This window comes from Delphinapterus leucas, chromosome 9 (assembly GCF_059928025.1).
Source record: "Delphinapterus leucas isolate spDelLeu-1000000601 "Yukka" chromosome 9, BTC_Dleu_Yukka2, whole genome shotgun sequence".
Lineage (NCBI taxonomy): Eukaryota > Metazoa > Chordata > Mammalia > Artiodactyla > Monodontidae > Delphinapterus > Delphinapterus leucas.
In genome coordinates, this window is record NC_143137.1 from 66,648,555 (window position 1) to 66,667,826 (window position 19,272).

At 35.0% G+C, this 19,272-nt stretch overlaps 1 protein-coding gene across 2 annotated transcripts in view; it reads right to left on the reverse strand.

Moving 5' to 3' along the window:
- The window catches only part of ETV1 (ETS variant transcription factor 1), a 91,758-nt gene that overhangs the window by 66,633 nt on the left and 5,853 nt on the right, over nucleotides 1-19,272 (reverse strand). For both annotated transcript variants that reach the window (XM_089917669.1, XM_089917670.1), the window contains one exon: nucleotides 13,669-13,722. In XM_089917669.1, coding sequence (XP_089773795.1) covers nucleotides 13,669-13,722 — 54 coding nt within the window. The remainder of the gene's footprint in view (nucleotides 1-13,668; nucleotides 13,723-19,272) is intronic.

Sequence of the window (19,272 nt, forward strand, 5' to 3'; positions counted from 1 at the left end):
ATTCTTCTACTATTTTACAATTTGTGTAGATAAGCCTGTAAGTTGGGAGGTATAGATAACTTCTGAATATGGCAAAAGCAAACAAACAAAAACAACACAGAAAAGTAAGTTGATCAAAATAAATGCATTTGTGAAATATTATAATATGAATTATGTATTTTGTGTATTTCATATATATTTGTGTATATATAGAATAAAAGCTTATATGGTGTTTTCTATGTGCCAGACATACAGTTGTTGCCTAGGCATCCTCAGGGTATTAGTTCTAGGATCTGTTCCCACCCACGGATACCAAAATCCCAATGCTCAAGTCCTTACTTAAAATGGAATAGTAGTTTATTACTCACTGTTCATTACTTACATATTTTATATAAACATACACAAGTGACCCTAAGGGATGGGAACATTATTATCCAGGTTTTAAACAGGAGGAAACTGAGGCACAATGATCTTAAGTTGCTTATACAAAGCCACACACCTAGTAAATAGAGATTTCAACTCAAGCATCCTAGGTCCAATGCCTTGCTCTTATGTAGTACACTGCCCTTGGTCCCCTGAAAGGATCCCATGTTTATATTACATGGGTTTAGTGTCTATAGCATTAATACTATAAAACAGCATGAATAGACATAAAAAAGTTGTACCAGACAAAATGTCAAATATAATGTTCAATTAATTTCTGCACAATATTAGGAATTATTTCTGGCCAAATTATACAATGCCCAAAGAGAAATAGTGTTCCAACCCAAAATTTAAAAATTCTCTTTTGAGAGCTTCATTATTTTGTTAATCAAACATTCAGGATTCCTGAAGCTGAAGGCTTACGTATACACAGGAGTTAACCATACCTCTCTACAACTCAAAGTATGAGCATGATTTTCATAGAGTAATAGGGAACTTCAAGGACTGTCTACTCCACCCGTGCTTTCCGTATATGTTATTTTGTACATTGTTATAAATTAGAAGAAATCTATAAACAGTAAGAAACTTTTGGATGTTTTCCATTTTTCCTTTAATTTATTATATTATACAAACATAAATGTATGTATGTATACATGCAAATGGAAAAACTACTTATGTTTTTTATTCACTTGTCTAGTCTTAGCATTTCAAGGAATGACGGGTTATCACATTCTGCTCAGATGCGTGTAAGAGAAAATGCTACAAGATGAGTTGGTTCTGACATTCACTATCTATGAGACTTTGGGAATCTCACGAAACCTGTATGACACTGTCCGCTCTGCCTACATCCCAGGACCACTGCGAGGTACAAATGAAACGTGGGTGTGAAAATGATCTATGAATCCTAAATTGCTAAACAAATAGAGATTAGTACTATCACAAACATTGTTTTTAAATTTCATTCTATAGCACCTAGCATAATGCCTGGCACTATGAATATTTGTTGGCAAAACCTACTTTTCATTATGGAAAAAAAAAAAAGCAATGGTAGGAACTCAAACAAAAGAGCAAGCTTCGATTTACCAAAATAAAGAAGCGAAATCTTAAGATTCTTAAGCTATTATCTATTTAACTACGTAATTAATATGAAAATAAGAGTATTATTTTTCTGATTTCACAATCAGCATTTGAACCTTTATCTACTATGTGTGCAATTATTGAAAATTCACTTCAGGGGTTTAGAAGACATCTTAATACCAGTCTTAACAAAAATAGGTTTTATATATTTAGAGAGATAGGGAGAGAGAGGTTTACTGATCAGAATTTGAAAAAAAAAATTTAAGAAAAGTGAGAACGATATGTTAAATAAAATACAGGTAAAGGCTTTTTTTTTTTTTTGCGGTACGCGGGCCTCTCACTGTTGTGGCCTCTCCCGTTGCGGAGCACAGGCTCCAGACGCGCAGGCTCAGCGGCCATGGCTCACGGGCCCAGCCGCTCAGCGGCATGTGGGATCTTCCCGGCCCGGGACACGAACGCGTGTCCCCCACATCGGCAGGCGGACTCTCAACCACTGCGCCACCAGGGAAGCCCTAAAGACATTTTTATATGTGGATCTGCTTCTGTGTACATCACACACACATTAAACTCATACGACTACCTCTCAATATACATAAGAGGATTGGGCTATACATTCCATAAGCACATTCTCCAAACCTTCAGAAACTGCCATTTAAAGGCTAAGGGCCTAATTTCCACTTTGATCAATGAAACAGTTTTATCACAAGATGGGATGCCTGAAGTTTATTGATTAGCTGATAACCTTCTACTGCACCAGCCTTTAATCTGCAATAAAACAGTGAACGAATGTAGAGCTTTCAGAAAGGAAAATAAGGTTTGATTACCCTAGAAGAAAACAAGAATGTGGAGAGACTGAGGAAAGCAAAAACATTCAGAAAAAAGGGAGCAATGACATCCAGTTACTTGGCTTTCCCTGCAGCCCTGTCAGTTGAGACAACTGAGTCACCTGACATTCTAGCCCCAGTGCCATGGACAAGAGAATCAAATCAAATCAACGTAATAAGGCTGTTGTGTCCATGAGGATGGAGGAAAACAACCTCAAACAGCAGTAAGAGTTCACTTCACAGCATGACCTCCATTTCAAAGGAAAAGCTAACACTATTGAAAGGTTTGCTTCAATATTATCCATACATCTTGATAAGAAAGAGCCACTTTTAACCGAGTCCAGTTGCCTTGAGAGTATTTGACAGAACTTTTCCTGGCAACTCTATAGCTGGAAGACAATCTAAGAAGAGCGTATCATGGTTTAGGATTAAATGTCAGTGTTGAGAAGTTCAGAGGGAAAAGTGGACAAAGTAGGGTATATATTTCTTTCTGATCAAAATGTATCCAGAATTTTGTAGCAGTTTATAGATGTTGATCATACTTAATGTGAAAAACCTAAATAATAGTAAACTAAGAATTAAATACAGACACACTAAAATTGGTAAAGCAGATAAACAAAAGCCTACCATAAAGACGTATTGAATTAAATTCATTCCTTTATCTGAAAAATACACATTTGTGCTAATAAGGTTGCAGAGTTTAAAAGTATCTTCTTGAACGAGAAAATGGTTGAGAAAAATATTTTTTATTCCGGGGTTACAAACAGAGAATTTGATAAAGAAAAGGTCACATATAAGTGACAGTGTCTAGGTTCATAGAATTTTTATTTGCTGTTTTACCTACACACAAGTGAGAGCATATACTCTTTTTAAAACCAGAGACAGCCCAATAATATTTCTGGATTTCAGTTTTTCATCTTTAACATAAGAATGTTGATATCACTAATCTATAATGTCTCTTCAAGCTGCAGCTTTGGGATTTTCATGAATATTTACTACTATTTTGGCAATTCCATGGACACTACGACTGTGACTAGTACTCTTACTAATTCTGCTGCTGCTAACTACTACTACTGTCATAATTACCCAAACTATTCTTCTCCCTCCACCTCCTGCGAGGAAAATATGCCAGGTCTGAAACATTTCTGAAGTCAAAACCTGCACATAAACATGAAAATATATAGTGTTGTCATAAACCTCTCAAATGCTGGAAAAGTAAGATAAAATATTTGAGGAAGAGGAAAAAAAGCACTGTAGCCTAGATAAGGATTGGCAATAGTCCCCAAATACCAAGTCCTCCCATCTTGCTTTCCTGTAGGTAATTAGCTCGTATCAGTTCACAGACTATCTTTCTTGGGACAAACGCCTGGCTCTCTTGGTCTCTGTCAATTTATCACGCCTTGATAAGAAGAATTTTCAAACAATATTGATGTCCCATATGAAGAACATTCTTTTTTAGCAATGTAGGTTTTTTCCCAAGGGTAATAACAGTTTTGAAATCTTTACAAGTGGGCTAAGGAAGGGCTCTCAGGGAAGGAAGATTTCCACAGAGAAAGCAAGTATGAGTTGGGGTCTGACCTCTGTGATATCAGTCATCACATGCTTTACCTGCTGAATTATTTTACATCCTAGGTTTCTCTCTGTATAAAACTGGAACAATACCAAGTTATTTCAGAGTATTCGTGCTAAATAGAGATTACTGAGAAATGTGAGATATGAGTCTTAAATAATATTTATCAGAGAGCCCTAATCTGATAACTGAGACTTGGCTCTAATGTTACCCAAATGCAAACAGCTTTCCATTATCCTTCAAATAAAAATGAAACATGGAAAATAAAAGAAGATATCTGCGTTAGATTTCAAACAACTTAAGCCACCTGTGCATGAATATGTTTTTAAAAAGAGTCTAAGCACCCAAGAAGCTATTCATTCATTTCAATAGTCATTCAATCGCCACAACATGTGAATCATACAAGGATGAGTAGGACATGATCCATCCTCTACAAGCCAATTGAAATAGTGTTTAAATTGAGATGCACACAAAGCATTTATGGGCACACAGAAGTCATTAATTCGAACATAATTAAGGAATAAATGACATATGAACGGAATCTTAAAGAACGAGTATGATCTCAAAATGTAGAGGTTAATACACTGTATATAGTAATATACAATGTATAGTATTGGGTTGGCCAGAAAGTTCATTCGGCATTTTCCGTACCATGTTACACGAACTTCCTGGCCAACCCAATATTAACATGAGAGTACATAATTTTTAAAAAGCTGTAAAATATTCTTCTTAGTCAACCATCACAGGAATTTAGGCTTAGGCTAAATAGGTATGAACACAGAGAGTCATCCACTGGGAAATCCAGTGGCTACACCTTTAAGCAGAGTGCTTTCTGTGGAAATAAACATAAAATTTGAAAAAAACACCTAAGTACATTTTCTTCAGAACATAACAGATCAGAGTCTGAACAGACAATGACTATGAATACACACTGATCCCGATACAATTTCACATCCCTCAACATGGGATGAATAAGACTTTATCAGTTACATGCAATAAGAACGAAAGCTTCACAAGAGCAGAGGTATTTTTCTGGTTTGCCCACCACTGTATCAGCAATGCCTAGAACAAAACACGACATATAATAGGCTCAAAACACATTCGCTGAATGAATAAACTTTTAGTGTCTTATAAACTTACTTAGCATCCTTCATATACAACTGTATAGACGTATGTATCAGTAAATAAGTTAAATTAAAATCTCATGAGTAAAATAAAAATGTTTATACTAAGATTTATTATTCATATTTTAAATAACAAAAATGAAGATAATGGATATGGCTCACGCTTGTAAGCGTACATAAGCACTCCAATTTTGCAAACAGAAATATGAATATAATATTTCCCTATAAAACATAAAGGAACAATCACAATTCAAACCTCTCCCATGGGATCTAAAAATCGCTCTTAAAAGCACAGTAAATTCAACAACTAGGAGTAATTATGAAACAAACCTGAACGGTTTAACAATGTAGTATCTATGGCAAAATGAACTTTGCTAACCTTAGATTTAAATAAGATTTAAAGATGGCATACAAAATCATTAGCACACAAAAGTAGTTTTTCTTAAACTTTAATCAGACATTATATAAGTAGGATTTTTAATCTAGCCACTCCTGATAAATTGTCGATAAATACGTTCTTGAGTTCACAAAAGCCTCAGCTAATGCCAAAGCAAAGTAGTGCTTGTTGGGGCACAATTCATTAGATTTTAAAAAGCAACCACATCAAACCAACCATTTTTACTTAGTGAGACACAGCACAAACTCTCATTAGGAGAAAATTCATTAACAGACAGAAGCAAATAAGCACTGTGCATATTAAGTAGACGTTTAATGTTATAAAAGGGAAAAAATGGAAAAGAAAGAATGATATAAATAAAACCCCATAAGAACACTAAACATACAATTATGACATAAAGATTCTCATGTACTAGTTTAGCTCAGATTATCTCTTCATCGGTCCTTTATATCTGATTTCATGAAATTTACATACATTTGGTGGCCCCCAAATGTCCTCATTTTCACGACTGCTTTGGCTTTATTTGCAAATACTAATAAATGTTGTTTTTGCTTTTTTTATTCATCAATATATATATACGCATCTCTGTATGTATTAAAAATACTAGAACAAAGAACATAACTTTGGTTCTGCAAATACTTTTCCACCTTCATCCCTTACCTAAATTTTCCAATAAATACTGTTTGGCTTTCAGACTAATAAATCCAGTTACTGCATAACGATATACTTATTTAATACTGAGTAATGTTCAGCCAAAGAAGGCACAGATCACTTTTCTCAAAATAATTTGTTACTAACTATAGGCAGGCTAAGTGGAAAGCATTTGTTGACGTACTCCCTTTGAGCATGTTTCTGAAGTTAATTTCTAGGATAATTTGTTATACTAAAGGCAAAATTAAAGAACGATAAAGAAAATAGGAAACAAAAAGCTAAAATCTTGGGTTGAGATACGTAATTTTAGCTTTCAGCTATAAGGAAAAAACAAACTCCAATTTTTTTTGGAAGGTGGGGTTGTTTTCCTTTGTCTTTTGGTTTTCACTTTGGCACTGAGTCTGAACTATCTACCTTATGAAGAATAAACCGGTAGAACCAAAATTTGTGAAAGGGATCTCTCTCCTAGAGCAGATCTTAATAAAATTGATCCAACTGTTTACTTATAAGTACATAGTAATTTATTGTAATTTCTATTTATACACTTCCCCATTATGTTTTTTCTAAAGTCCACTTTCAAATTCAAGCAAGCATTTACCATATTTAGATGTTACCCTTCCTTCTTTCCCTTGAGCGTGGAAAAAGAGTCACAGTCACAACGTGGCCTGGGTCTGAGAGATTATTTCTTTGTCATTTTACGGATAAGTAAATAAAGATTAAGAAACAGGCCCAAGGTGTATTATTTAGATTTTCTTCTTCTCTAAAACTTCGTGGATTCCTGGGAGGTTATCTAAAATGAAAATTATTGCAAGATGCAGCTTATTTTTCACTGGGTTTCTATTTTGGTTTGAAAAATACGTTCCTTGTGAAACAATCAAGCACCAAATTAAATTTTTTTTGCTGAAAATGTGGCTGCTGGACTTAAAACTGGCATAGATAGGGCAGATGTGCACTACCAATGGAAGAGTAAACTATCTAATAACAAGAATCCCTAATGAATGTACTTGGAAAAGGATGGGGCCCCCAGTGCTTGGTTCTCTCTAACCAGATTGGGAAAATTCACAATTTACTAGGTAGCCTTCTAAAGTAGAATTGATTGAAGGATGACAGGGATCTACAATCAGCCATGACTTTCTTATAGCTAAAGGTAAGAGAAAATAAGTAGAAAATAGTCTTTGCAATTGGAAAACACAAGTAACTCAAGTAAAAATGATAAAAATGAAGAAACCACTTCAACAGTATCATTTTTATATAGATTTAATTCCCTAGTATATTTCAATTAGATGACAATATATTACTTAATAACATCTTCAGAAACTGTATCTATTACTTAATGAATTGTGTATGAATAGCCAAGTCCATCTTACAACTTAATTGCAAAAAATTGATGCTGCTATCTTTATTCTACAAATAAGTAAATAACAGGATAGTAAAATTTCTAACGTTGTGCTCCTTGGAAGGCCTGCATCAGAATCACCTAACAGCTCGTTAGAAACTACAGGGCCCAATTCCAGACCTAAACGGTCAAACTCTCACAGATAGGGACCATAAAGCTGCATTTGAATAAACTTCCCAAATAACTCATATTCACACTCAAGTGTGAATAAGGTTACTGGACTCATGTAAAATTACATAGCTGATGACTTTCAGGAAAATAATTTAAACCTACCCAAAATGATTATCTATCTGAACAGGACAAACAAAAAAACCCTAAAACTGATAAATCAATAAGTTGCAGTACAATTACATTATTTAGTATGTGAGCCAACTACAAAGGAAAAAAAAATGGTTGCCTCTAGAGAAGAGAACTGTGAAAAATGGGGAATGATCTTACTTGTGTTTTCCTACTCTATCAATATATTGCTTTGATAAAATATTTAAACTGTAAAAAAAAAAAAAAAACAATAAAAAAAACCCAAAGCAACAAACAGGCCAAAAACAACAAAAACCACAACAAAATCCATACACAAAGGAATCAACCTTCAAGGGCTGGCAATGGCTGAGATCGTACACATATGTATGATCGCAGGTGAGAAAGGCAGAAGACACTTCATCCTTGAAATGGATAGTTTAAGTCTGATGACGGTGACATGCTTAAATTTACCTCCAAAAATGTTTAAAAAGAAGACAAAACACAGTAACAAACTCATTTCCTCAAATCTCAGAAACGGAATTCCTCTGTGAATGTGTGCTCACCTTCTGGTAAAAGCAGTTAGAGAAATAAAAGACAAAATCTTCCTGACCAGTCACATCCAAAACATGAATCAGGTAAGAAAGGTTTCAAAATTAGTAACAAAAAGTAAATTTTATAAAGTACTCACTGTCTGTGTAGAAAGGAACAGAATGCAGGAAGGTAGCTTAGTAGAAAGGAAGAAAATTAAGAAACACAAACACTAAGTGGAACTTTCCAACCCAGGACAAACGCATGTTAATATAAAAGGAATTATTCAGTCAGGGTCTGCATAGACCTAACTTCAGCTTTTTTCAGAAGCAGATTTGTAACATGAATCTGTTAAGGTATTTTTTTTCTCCACTTCACTGCAAAAAGCACCCCAAGTGCTATTTTTTTTTTTTAAATTCCTACGAAGATGAAGTGCAGCTAGGACTTCCATTTACATAGACAACGTATCACCCGTGTAATAATGGCTTTAAACAGTTGAGTCCGCACACACTGGTTTGTCTTGATTATTTTCAGAATGGGTCACTAGTATTGTGTTACAAACTTCAGTTAAAGTAGAGAAATTTGCAAACTTTTTATATTTACTTTCATAAATATATCAGAGAAGAGTCAAGGTTATTATTCCTTTAATGACATCATTCTAATTGATTTGCATTCCAGTGTTCTTTCTCGGGTGTGAAAGAAAGGTGTAGAGTTACAAGGATCTATCCTACTGGGAATTTTGCATAACCCTGGCTAAACCCCTGGGAATGTTCTGGGAGAACATAAAATGTAAATGTGAATATCATCTATCATGTGAATCACTGCAGAGGAAACATGGAAAGGAACTAATGTAATCAAATGGAAACGAACAAGTTAGAAAAATAGTAACACACAACTTTGTAAATGAAGAAAATGAGGGGTGGTAGATTTTAAAAGACTAGTGATATAACTAAATATAAAGTATATGACTTATAAGATTATTGATGTACTGAATTTAAAACACATGATTTACAAAAATTCAGTCTATACACAAATTTGTATCTACTTTGGAAAGATAAGGCTCATCTATTATTGTAAATACTCTTTTAATTCTCTTTTCTGAAGAGATATAATTCTACTTCCTCTGGACTAAAGCGTATCCTAAAGTTATTCTATCTTTTTCCACAGTGCCTGAATTCTGAAAAGATTCATTTCTAAGAAACAGTATGTTTGAGCCACATAATTGTTTTCCTTAACCTCCATTCAATTCCTAGGATGGGCTTGTATGATGTTTTTGTTTGTTTTCATTTGTTTTTAATGTCTATACATGCTTCAAACGTCAGCATCCTTCAAAGGTTACCAAACTATAGCATGACATCATTAAGATTCCAGGTTTCCAACAGAAAAACTTTATAAATAATAAGAGATGCTCAGGAAAATTTTTAGGCAATACCCCAGTGCTATGGTTTAATTTCATTTTTCAGATTTTTTGAATGCTCTGTTCACTACTCTTCTACGTATGTTTATACACGTTACACGCGAATGTATGTTCTGTAATACAGTGCTGGGCAGAAACTTGCCATTCATTCTCCTAACCTACATTTACCAAAGGGCTAAAGCAATAAAAGCAAAAACAGAAGCATTTTATTCGATTGAGGTATGTAAGGAAATCTGATTATTCCCATTGGAAAAAAATAGCCCCATAGAAGTTATAGACGGGCCACACAGAGGGGATGGAGTTTCCTTCTGTTCCTAGAGATAGGATCCCTCTGCCCCACTAAGCTTTTCCAGACAGACAAGTATCAAACATTTGCAAAGGGCATTTAGGAGACAAGATGGCCTTTCAATTCTAATATTTGATAACCTTCTCCATCCAGAAATGCTCTTTAGAGTCTAATCCATATGCCCTATTCCTCTATTTAAATTATTTCCCTCTTTCTCCATCCTCAGTGAAGACTGAAATTAGCTGGTCACCATCATCCAAACAATAGTCCTTTAAGTCAGTGAAACTTAAAATAAATCATATCTCCACTTTCTTCTTATTAGACTATTTCAGATTTATTTTTACGTGTGTTTATAGGTTTCCCTTTATAATTAGGTGTTTTATTCACAAGTCCTAGAGCCATATTTGTTAAACTGTACTCACTCATTGAAGTAAAATAAAATTTCAGCATTCTGAAAGTGCTTGGCTAAACATTCATGGTTTTAGCATGTTTTTCCAGAAGGACACTATATATAATGCCTTAAGGCATGATCAGATGTTTCTACCTTAAGAAGGGAATTAGGACTTCGAAAATACTTAGGAGAAAATCAGCACTAAGAAGCTGATCATGGTTATGACAACAATTTTACTTATTGTGCTTCTGAAACATGCCAGGCATACTGACTATGACATGCTCCTAATCCTCAATAAGTTCACCATCTTACTGACATGTATCTACAATATTATAATAAACAGAAGATACAAGATGTTATAGAGTCTAACTCTGCAGGGTAAGGATGCAAAGAAAGGTCAAGAAAGACCTCAGTGCGGTGAACTCGCAGCTGAGTCTGGAGTTGGAGGTACACCAGACTGCAAAGCAAAATTTTAAAAAATTTTAAAGCAAAATGAACACGTGCAAAGGTAAAGAGGCATAAGAGAGCTCACTCTGTTTGGGGGACTGAAAAATTAGAAAGGCTCAAGTTTAGAGAATGGAGAGACACAGGGTGCTGGGATAGCAAGAGTTAAAACTGAAAAGATAGCCAAGGCCCAGGTTATAGAACAATGTTCTGTACAGCTAAAGAATTAGGACTTTGTCCTGAAAGATGTTTAAAGAGAAAATTAACAAGGTCACATGGCTGTGTGTTAATATCATTGCAGAGAGCAGACTGGAAGGAGGGAAACCCGAAGGCAAGAACACCAACAGAAAGGCTGATTCACAAGATCCGTGGAGGCAGAAAGTGGGTGTGAACTAAGGCAGTGAAATATTAGAAATGGAGTCGAAGCCATGAAATTACGATACTTTTGAGACGCAGAATTAACAACTTGGTAAGCAAAGGGAGGTTAATGGTAAAGAACTGGGACGGACTGAAGGTAAAGGTTTTCAGCTTGGACTGGTGATGCCATCAACTTAGAAGGGCAACAGAAGTTGAAGAGAGATGCTGGGCAGAAAAAAAGTAAAGATTTCACCGTTGGCCTTACTGAGAGTGTACTGTCAGTGGAGAATCACATTGAAAACTGGGGGTGCTATGTAAATGGTGTTTTATGCTGATGCTCAGCTGAGGGCGGAGGGGGTGAGTGCAGAGGTGCTGCGTTTTTCTAATTTGCACCAGGACCTCAGTGGTGGATCAGGGGCACCAGATGTTCAGTAGACGGGGACAGACTGGAGACCCGCACTAGAGAAAACGACGTAGGAGACATAGCTCAACAGAAGCATGCTGACCACAGTAGCTGATAGCCACATGTGTTCACATACATTTAAAGTCATAAAAAATAAATAAATTAAAAATTAATTTCTTCAGTCCCATTAGCCACAGTTCAAGTGCTCAATGAGGAATGTGGTTAGTGGCTCCTATACTGAACGGTACAGACATAGGTTATTCCCATCATCACAGAAAGTTCTGTGGGACTGTGCTGGCACGGCATAAGAAAAAGAAGAGGAAAGGTCTGGGGACAGAACCCTGGGAAAGACAGAGAAAGTAGATGAGTGACTTGAGAAGGAGTAATCAAAGGAATAAAGAAAGAAAGAGAAAATCATATGCTGTGAACCTAGAGAAGTGAGTTCAAGGAGACGAATTAATCAAGAATACGAAAAAACAAAAAGACGGCAAATAAGAAAAGGAATAAAAAATTACCTTTAGGCATTTGGTAGAGTATTAAAATCATTACCAATTTCTTCAGATATAAAATGACTCCATGAGACTAACTCTCCCACTCAGATGACAGGTGTAGTTTTTAGAAAGAACTCCAGTGCCTCACAGGAAGGGACATGTGGAAATGTGACCATTCTCTTCCCACACTTCACCGAAGAAAGGGAGACCTTGCCTAGCTGTCATCCTTAGCCATCATCCTTCCGGGAATTTCTAAGAGTCTCTAATCAAGGTCTAAACCTTAGCTGAACAGGTTTCTTGGAGTCCTATGTCTAATAAATATATCAAACAGTACAGAAAATTCTCTTCTCAGATCAAAAATCAAGCTGACACAACAGCAGTTACCAGGTGCTGGGGGCAGGGTAAGTGGGGAGTTAGTTTTTAGTAAGTACAGACTTTCAGTAGGGATGATAAGAAAGTTCTGGAAATGGATGGTGTTGATGTTTGCACAACAACGTGACTGCCATTGAACTGCACACTTAAAAATGATTCAAATGATACAATTTCTGTAATATATATTTTACCACAAATGAAAAAAAACTGTAATGACGCCGAACTAAAATATGTAACACGGGAGAGAATCTGGAAGAAACCTCTTACAACCCTTGACACCTGGGAAATGTAAGATAGCAAACATAAAAGCTGAAAACATTGCACACGAACATCTGTTACTCAAAGTAACGTAGGTATTTGTGTTAGATTTATGATATTAGGTGTGAAAATATGGGTTTGATAAGTTGTAAGGTATTAAAAGCATCTGTTGTTGCTGTTGCTACTGCCTCCTGTGAAACCGTCAATGGCCTGGAAAAATGAAACAAGTGAGAGCTTTAATTGGTGCTAAAAGAACAAGAATGTATTAGGTCAGTTTTATAATCAGGATGGCATTTATACCCTTATCTTTACTATTCACACCTCAGGTCAATAGCTGCAGTTTGCTGATAGAGGCAAACCATAAATATCGGAAGCAAACCCCGAGGCAACCATGTTGATACAGGCAAAATGCTCATTCTTTGATTAGAGGAGGGGAGAACCCCTGAATCACTCCTCTCGCATGCTATGACAAGCCCTGGAGCAAGGCTCGGGGAAAGAAACACAGAAGGGATCCTAAGAGAAGCCGATGGCTACTTGCATTTGTGTGACTGCAACCGGGAAGCAGATAATGAGGCTAAAAATTAAATCCAAGCAGGTGAAAGTTCATGAGTGTAAAATAATACAATAAGCCAGAGGATGTGTGGTCTAAGATTTTTATGTTATACAATAAATCTCATGAGGATTTGAACTACTGACCGTCTCCCATCAGCACACACACTTTTCCTGCTGGACATACTGAAAAGCTGGAAGTAAACACTTGCATGTTCATGGATCACACCCTGTTTCTTCTCCAAGGATATTAACGAAATAGAGAACAGGACCCTCTTTCAATCCAATCAGTTTTCCTAAGCTCTTTTCAGATCCTACAGGGGTTCTACTGAGGTCACAACCTGACAAATACAATCACCTCATGACTGTAAGCTAAAAAGGCATGGACACAATGCAAGAAAAGACACTGGAAGTGGAGACCAACCAAAGAGAAAGGATAAAAACAGGAAACAAAGACAAAGAAAAGTTCAAGAGATGAGTCATAGTATACTTACAACTTTCAGCCTGATAGTCTGGCACAAACTGCTCATCATTGTCAGGTACCTGAGCTGAGAAAAAAAAAATGAAAACAAAATTAAGAGAGAAACTGCCAAAATTAAGTGAGAAACTGCCATAAAGAATGTCAAGTAAGATCTCTCATGGAAGAGCTTTTTAGACTGAGACCAAATCTATGATTATTTGCCAATGAGCTCATATTTAAAATGGCATTGACAGCAATATTTGGGAGGAGAAATAGAAGCCATCATCAATGTCACCCAGAAAACACGTATGTCAGAAATAAAATGGTGGAAGTTGTAGTCCCTCTGAATTTCACCTGCCACGTGGAAATAAAAGAAACATGCAAAATAAAAGAAGCTACAGGAATTCCATTAGATGCAGTGGGGTATTTTTTGTTTTTTGTTTTTGCAAGAATGGAGTAAGAAGTATTTCAATTCACCTACTGCCGGTGCTTAAGCGGCCCATTTAAATTAACCACACAATTTTTCCAAATGGTGTGTAATTACTACACATATCCCTCTGCTTTTTAGAAATATCTGCTTTTGATATGTTCGGTCTACTGCCAATTAGACTACCATAATTAAAAGTGTTTGCCCGAAATTTGGCCAAAATATGTGACAAAGTTTTTTACATGAAAAGATTATCATTGATTTTGGTCATATATAATAAAATATTATATCTCAATGATTATGGTCACAATAATAAAAATAATAAATAATAAAAACAAACTCCATCTTTTCATGCAAAATATTTTCCAGGTGACTATTTAGTACTAACAAAAGAATATCACTATTTCATCAGTCCTAATGTCAAATGACTACCCTATTTTTAGTAAAGGAAAAAAATTCTGAAGAGCAAGAACTTAATGTATTCGGCAATCAAAACACAAGTATATTTTTCACTTCTAGAATATTTTCATCACAGTTAATTTAGATGTCAAAATAACCTATTCCAAATTGACATATTAAAAAAATGAGTTTTCATCTGCACACACAAATATGCACACTTACCGACATACAAGCTACATAAAAGCTGGGTTTATAATGAGTTATAATCCTAATTAACTTTAGCTATAACCTGATTAGTTAGTATTACTTTACTAGTATTATCTGAGAGTGAAACTTTTTATCCAATCAAGTCATACTAAAACAGATGTCAATTAATTTTTTTAAAAGTGCCTATTCGGTATGGGGAATTCTTATTAACATAATCAGTCTTTGTTGAAAAAGTTTTGTGTTGGTAATTAAGAAAAAAAATTCATATAAAAAGTAATTCTACATTTTAAAAATTCTGTATAAAAAAGGAACACAACATACATAGAATTAAAATGTCTGTTGTGTCAGCTTATTTAATAGGATTTAAAAAACAAATATTTGGTTGAATAAAATTTATGTTATATTATTAAGAGCGGAACAAACGATAATCTTGCCTATTACCAAGACATATGCAGTTTGACATTCAATTATTTTCTAACAACTTTCTTCTGTACACCAATACTTAGGTTATTGAAGACAAATTCCATCCTCTGCCACTTAAGAAAACCAAACAAATTAAGCGCTTTTTTCCAAATTAGAACTGATACCTATTTGATCAGCCTGTACTGGAGGAAGAGGTACTTTTTTCTTCCGATTCCACTAATACCTGATACCAAGGTTAACTAAAGGCCAACAACCTTCAAATCATTGTTCTATGTTACGCTGTGTAAACTGTGTAACATTATTTAACCTCTTTGAACTCCATTTTACTCATCAGTTTAATAGTGATAATACAGGTTTTTCATGAGGATTAAATGGAATAGTCTAAACACAACGCCAGACACAATATCAGATACTCAAGAAACATTACTTATATTCTTCTTTCCAAACCTCCACCACCCATCCCTTTTTTTCAATTCACACACAAAGTACTACTCAAATCATTACAATGCAAGTTTAATATCTTTACTTCTAATGAATTATATTGGAGACGGATAAAAATCGCAGCTAAAATTTGTACATTAGCATTCTCTTAGCTATAAACATTCTTTTGACAGTACAGTAAACCTGATTTTTCTCAAAGACTCACAAATTACAAGTGGAGGAGTAACCACTGAAATAAGTCTTTTCACCAAAAAAGTTACAAAAAGTGTTTTTAATATCTATTTAATAAATAACAGCAGGCAGACAGAATCAAATCCTACACATTTTTCCCACCATATCCACAGGTTTTGGTTTTCCTTTGAAATTAACAGCTAAACCCAGATAACTACTGAGATGCAAAATTATCAACCACGGCAATTACTATGCTTTTAAAAAGCCAACATTTACAAGAATCTAATAAAAACGTAATATCCCTTTACAGGAATAGTTAAAAATAGCGGGTGAGTAACAAAAATGTATTTGTAACAGAATATGCTGGTATGACTGTCCCAAAGGCCAGACTTTTTTTTTCTTACTATCAGAAGACAAAGTTGCAATTCAATGATATATATCACTGCAAGAAAGGCGTAAAAATCGCTGATGGATAAGCAGCGTATGTTGGGAGATGGGAGCTGGGGAGGGAAAACTTCAGGAGGAGAAGAAACCAGAAGTTATACCTCACAAATACAGAAAATAGCTACATACCAACAATTTTGTAAAAAGAATAAGAACTGCTATTTCTGTTCTAACTCCTTAACATACTGAATAAATACTTCACACTTATGCCTGAACATATTCCAGAATTTTAACAAAAAACATATGACTCACATTTTCACAGAAGCTAATCTTAAGAAACTGAATAGACCAAATGAAGCAGCATGCTACTTAAATGGACAAAAGCTGAAGTCTACCTCTAACTTGAAGTTAGAGTCAAAGGAAAGCAGCTAACGAAAAACACAAGTTGGATCTGGGCAAGGAAAATATGACAAAGTATTGCCACACTCGTATCGTACATTTCCTTTTTTTCCTCCATTCACGGGGAATTCTGTGAAGTAGCAAACTACAGCTTCCTGAAAATTTGCGGCAAGCCACACCAACTCCAAAGTGGAAAATTAACAATAGAGGCCAACCTAAAAATAGATTAGTTTTTTCACTGCTATCTATAATAAACTATGCTTGGAATAATCACCTTTGGGGAATGAAAATGTTTCCCCACACTCTGTAATTAAAGAGGAAGGGGAAAGAGTAAGAAGGGAGAAGAGAAAGTATATACCAAAAGACCAATAAAAGGCTTTCAAGAAGATGAAGCATGTGGATTTTACTGGTAATAGCTGGAGCGCTTCTATCAGTTCATCACACATTAATAGACAAGTTGCCATCAAGTCTCAGGACTTCGCCTTTATAAGGGAAGTATTTGCACTCTCAGCCATTTACCTACATTATTATCCAAAGTTGTTTCTCCTCCCTCTCTCTCTCTCTCTCTCTCTCTCTCTCTCTCTCTAGTTCTACTACATCGCAATACATATTATGAGAAAGAAACCCATGAAAATATGAATCACAATCTTGATGTCACAGAATCACTAACTCTTATTTTGAATTTTAATATACTTTCTTAACTAACATTTCTTGGGCGGGGCTGGGGTGGGGAGTGGACAATTTTTAAACAGAGTTTGTCTGTCTTTTGTGCTTATTTTAAACCTTCAAATAAAGTAATAATCATTACTTAAGGAAAGGTGAGTGTTGAAATATTTTCCGAGTTTGGCTGCAAACAAGTAAAAACCCCCTTTTTCTTACAAACTAGGCGCCTGTCAGGTTTTCTTTTAAAGCTAGGGAAAAAGTGGAAAAATTACAACTGAAACAAATGTCAAGTTGAAAAGGGGTTAATATTTAATTAAAACCAGTTCTATCCACTGTAACAATGACCTGGAGCCAAACAAGGCGGAAGATGTATGAGTCATTCTTTCTGCCAGTGAATGAGACAGCTGATCTCCTCAGCAATTCCTCCAGACAAGCAGGCAGAGCTGGAGTTCCGCCTCCATTCACAAAAACACAGTCCAGCATGAGCCATGGGGCCCAACCGCAATCTTTTCATGTCACACCCTTCCAGAGAGCTAAAGCAAGTCAACTTGAACTTGCAGTATAAACATACCAGTTTTATTGCTCTGTCTCAAATACAGCTCAAATCCATTAAGGTACACGTTTAAATAAATGACAAAATTAAATCCATATATATATTTACATATGTTTAACCCATCCTGCTTTATAGGGTAATTTGTCACAGAAACTTGAATGTATAAAACTAAGAAGGAAAAAAGAAAAGAGGTAAAGATAGACGGATGGATGGATGGATGGATGGATGGATGGGTGGATGGAAGGAAGGAAGGAAAGAAGGAAGGGGGAAAAAAGCCAAACCATTAAAGAAATACCTTATTTTTCTTGCTTATTATTCAAATGCTCTTTTTATCTTAAGATTATAATAGTTTATTGCTGAACTTAGTAGCATTTCACTCTCACAGGGTTAAGAAACAAGTTTCTCTAAAGAAATTTAAATTTTCTTTTAAATAAAAGTAAAACAACAAGAAAATCAACCTTCACACAGTCATATTTTGTTTAATCCTAAAATGAAGCTTCAGGCCATGGAAGAAAATAATCATGAGGCCGCTAAGCCTGGTTTTATACCACATCGCTTTTAACATTAAAATGATTGTACCAATGTATAAACATTAATTAATGCAGAAGTATAAATACATTGAAACAGATGAAAAAAGGGGGGCCATTTTCCCCATGACAAAAACATCTTTAATACTGATAAAGGCATTCTTTCTGTATGCTCTAAAAGAAAGAAAACTGTAAGTTTTAGTTGTCTTTAGTCTCAAATCAACTTCAATTTCCTAACTAACCTATAGAGAGGCTTGAAAACTTAAGCGTAGCTCAGAGCTGTTGTTATTATCCATATATTTTCTCTAATGCTACTGAGGTCTGACTTCTATTATTATTATCATTATTATTATTTTAATTACAATGCTGTGCACAGATCAAAGGAAATAAAGTTATATTATGAAATTCAAGAAATTATACATTTTCTGTAACTGAATTTGAAAAGTTCAGCAATATTTCATTAACATGTATTAGGACCCTCTGGAAAACCGATATCTAGGCTACATCAAATCCGAATTCTATTTTTAACAAATTTTTCTATTTTGCAAATAGACCCTAGATGAAAATGCATTTATATACTTCCAATAAATGTTGAGAAACAGAATACATCTACTCTACCTGCTATCCTTTAATGAAGTCCAAACAAGAAGTCTTTGTTTCATAGTTTAGAGTATTTCCTGGTACAAGAAAAAGATGGATAGTAGCTCCCCCCTCCCCCCATACAATGACTCTTGCTCAACTCTAAGAAATAGTATGGACTTCTGTAATTTAATGCCTAACTCTCAATTCCTTTTTTATTTAAACCACACAAAATAGTGTCGTTTTTAAAGCTTTTTTCTCCTTACTGCCTCACATTTTAAAAAAAATCGTGAGTACATACCCAATTTATGTTCCGTTTCAAAAAGAAACAGTCTAGTTTTTAAAAAATAAAAATGAGTACATTATGACTACTGTGTATTATGGGTGGCATTATGTATATTGAGTAACAAGAGCACATATTATTTGATGAAATTCATAATAAATGATTTTGATTATAAATTTAGT